The sequence below is a fragment of the Onychomys torridus genome, chromosome 6, assembly GCF_903995425.1.
Source record: "Onychomys torridus chromosome 6, mOncTor1.1, whole genome shotgun sequence".
Lineage (NCBI taxonomy): Eukaryota > Metazoa > Chordata > Mammalia > Rodentia > Cricetidae > Onychomys > Onychomys torridus.
In genome coordinates, this window is record NC_050448.1 from 67850155 (window position 1) to 67853431 (window position 3277).

General features: G+C 59.1%; 1 protein-coding gene across 1 annotated transcript; it reads right to left on the minus strand.

The window, feature by feature from the left end:
- Nucleotides 1–1317: 1317 nt before the first annotated feature.
- Nucleotides 1318–2995, minus strand: Loricrin (loricrin cornified envelope precursor protein). The gene has a single exon (XM_036190377.1). It carries the CDS (start codon nt 2955–2957, stop codon nt 1560–1562), a length of 1398 nt encoding a protein of 465 aa, XP_036046270.1. The 5' UTR covers nt 2958–2995; the 3' UTR covers nt 1318–1559.
- Nucleotides 2996–3277: the final 282 nt, after the last annotated feature.

Here is a 3277-nt window from a genome sequence, read left to right on the forward strand (position 1 = left end):
ATAAACTGTTATTAAAAGTGTGGTGGTTGGACTACCATGTCACTGAGGTTGCTACTTGGTTTGCTCTCTATGTCTCTGATGCAAAACGATGAAGGTAGTTGATGACTCCAAATGGGAGAGTCATGTGAAGTCTTTTATTTCTGACATTAACTATAATAAAGATAGAAAAGGTATATTGGCTTTTTAATGTAGCACAATTAATTTGAGTAAATCAGTAAGTTAACATTTGCCTAAAGCTGATAAAATCTGACCATAAAATAGGATCTGGCCAGGAGACAGTCTACATCTTAGCTGACTGCTGGGTAGCTCACAAATCCCTTGAAGCAACTCTAGCTTCTTCTTGGTTAGTTAAGAGATTTCCTATGTTTTCCAGTGACCTGGATGTACTGATGGTATTTCTAGTACCTGAGGTACTGATGTTGAGCATTTCACACATTTATGGTATGCCTTCCAAGTTGGATGAAAGCACTCTTTTAACCCTTCAAGAGGGCTGCCTTCTGTCCCTGTAGATGTCCAGTAGAGTACCTTGCACACTGTAGAGGCTCTTGAGTATCTGATGTAATATTTTGCTAACAATAAACAAAACCAGGCATCCCCCTGCTTTGGTATCAGTATTCAGTAGAGCTGCATTGGTGGGAAGGAATCAAGTTTATTCAAGGACTGGCAATCTTGAGAAGACATAGCGGGTTTTGCTTTTTATTTTATTTTATTTTTTGCCTCAAAGCTCAACCATGGGTCACGGACTTATGGAGAAAGGAAAGTAGGAAGATTACCTGGGCAGGGGTCTTCTGGTCCAGGGGTCGTGTCCTTCTTCACTGGTCAGAACATGTCAATGGACTTGGACCTCTGGTAGCTAGTTAGCTAAAATCTGATCGAAGGGTTCTCTTCAGCACAAAGGATTGGGAAGGGGCAGAAGAGCTAAAGGGGATGTTGCGTTTCTTTCTTCCTTAGTCCTTGCGGCATGCTAGTGCTGCTGGACAAAGCCACCTTACTTCCAGAACTTGGAGAGTAAGTTCTGAGCTGCAAGAAATTGCCTGGTAGGTTGCCTTAAGAAGACCTGGCTCACCCCTGGTGACTGCCCAACTCACAGGGATGTGAAGGATGTCCATTGAAGACTGTCCTTTGTGTTTGGGGGACAAACCGGTTCACATCCTTGGTCATCACTTGCCAGCCATCCCATCTATCTACTCCCCTACCTTTGGATAGAATCCTCGTTGAATTAATGTAAGTGTGAATGAATAAATGGAAGAAGCGAGGACAGGATGGAGTGAGTGAATTTACAGGCTACAAAGACTACCGGAGACTCAGAGATTCTCATGAATTGCAACTTTATTGACTGAAGAGGCACTGGAGTTGGGAGGTAGTCATTCAGAAACCAAGACGGAACATCTGCAGAACAAGCTGCAGCTTGAGTGACTCAATGGCTTCTTCTGGGGCAGCGGGGAGGGGTCAGATGCGAAGGGTCTGGAAACCTCGGGCAATCTCATGAGAAAGCGAAGCCCGCCGGAGCCCACGGAGAACACCTCCAGCTCCTTTGTCTCCGTGGGAACCTGAGGACCTTACTTGCAGGGCCAGGTAGGCGCCTGCTTCTGCTGGGTCTGGTGGCAGACCGGGACGCCCTTGCCACCTCCAGAGCCGCCCCCAGAGGAGCCGCCGCCGCAACTAGAGCCGCCGCCGCCGCCGCCGGAGTGGCCGCCACCGCAACCACCGCTGCCACCCCCGGAGGAGCCGCCGCCACAGCCGCCGCCGCCCCCGGAGTAGCCTCCACCGCAGCCGCCGCCGCCGGAGTAGCCTCCACCGCAGCCGCCGCCGCCGCCACCAGAGGAGCCACCTCCGCAGCTACCACCTCCGCCTGAAGAGCCCCCTCCGTAGCTCTGCTGGGGGGCACAGGAGCTCTGGGTGGCCTGCTGCGACGAGTAGTAGCCCCCGCCGCCGCAGCTGCCGCCGCCGCCGCCGCCGCCCCCGGAATAGCCGCCGCCGCCTCCGCAGCTGGAGCCGCCCCCGGAGGAGCCACCGCCGCAGCTGGAGCCGCCGCCGCCGCCGCCGCCGCCGCAGCTGGAGCCGCCGCCGCCCCCGGAGTAGCCGCCGCCGCAGCTGGAGCCGCCGCTAGAGCCGCCTCCGTAGCTCTGGCACTGATACTGTTGCGCCGCCCCGGAGGAGCCACCTCCGCAGCTGCCGCCGCCAGAGTAGCCGCCGCCGCCGCCGCCGCAGCTGGAGCCACCGCCTCCGGAATAGCCGCCGCCGCAGCTGGAGCCGCCGCCGCCGCAGCTGGAGCCGCCGCCGCCGCCGCCGCAGCTGGAGCCGCCGCCGCCGCCGCCGCAGCTGGAGCCGCCGCCGCCGCCGCCGCCGGAGTATTTGCTCCCTCCGGAACCGCCACCGCAGCCACCAGAGCCGCCGCCTCCGGAGGAGCCGCCGCCGCAGCAAGAGCCGCCGCCGCCGCCTCCTGATCCTCCGCCGCAGCTGGAGCCGCCTCCGGAGTAGCCGCCCCCACAGCTGGAGCCGCCGCCGCCTCCGCCACCGGAGTACTTAACGCCCCCACCGGAGCCGCCGCCGCCTCCGCAGCTGGAGCCGCCTCCGGAGTAGCCGCCGCCGCCGCAGCTGGAGCCGCCGCCGCCCCCGGAGTAGCCGCCGCCGCCGCAGCTGGAGCCACCGCCGCCCCCGGAATAGCCGCCGCCGCAGCTGGAGCCACCGCCTCCAGAGTACTTGACTCCCCCACCGGAGCCGCCTCCACCGCCACAGCTGGAACCGCCTCCGTAGGAGCCACCGCCTCCGCCTCCGCAGCTGGAGCCTCCTCCAGATGAGCCACCTCCACAGCTGGAGCCGCCACCGCTACCACCGCTGTAGTAGCCACAGCCTCCGCCGCCGCCGCCACCGCCGCCGCCACCGCCTCCTCCACCAGAGGTCTTTCCACACCCCACTGGAGGGCAGGGAGTGGGCTGCTTTTTCTGGTGAGACATCTTGTTTAAGGAGAAGGAGATCCCTGGAGGAAGAGAAGAAGAGCATCATTGGACCAGCAGCAAGAGGAGGCTGTGAAGGAATCCGCTGCATCCATGGCAGCATCCTTTTGACTCCCACAATATGCAGACCAGGCTTCTGGACTCCATTCAGGGGCTGGAGAGTTCTTGCTAGGACAAAAGCACCATTAGCGGTGCCTCCTTTCCCTCTCAACTTTGCCTGACTTCTGCTGTGTGATTTGGAGGTCAGAGCACCCACATTCCTGTCTACTTCTTATCTTCTATCAAGGGACACTCCTTCCCTTAGGGTGCTCCCAAGTCCC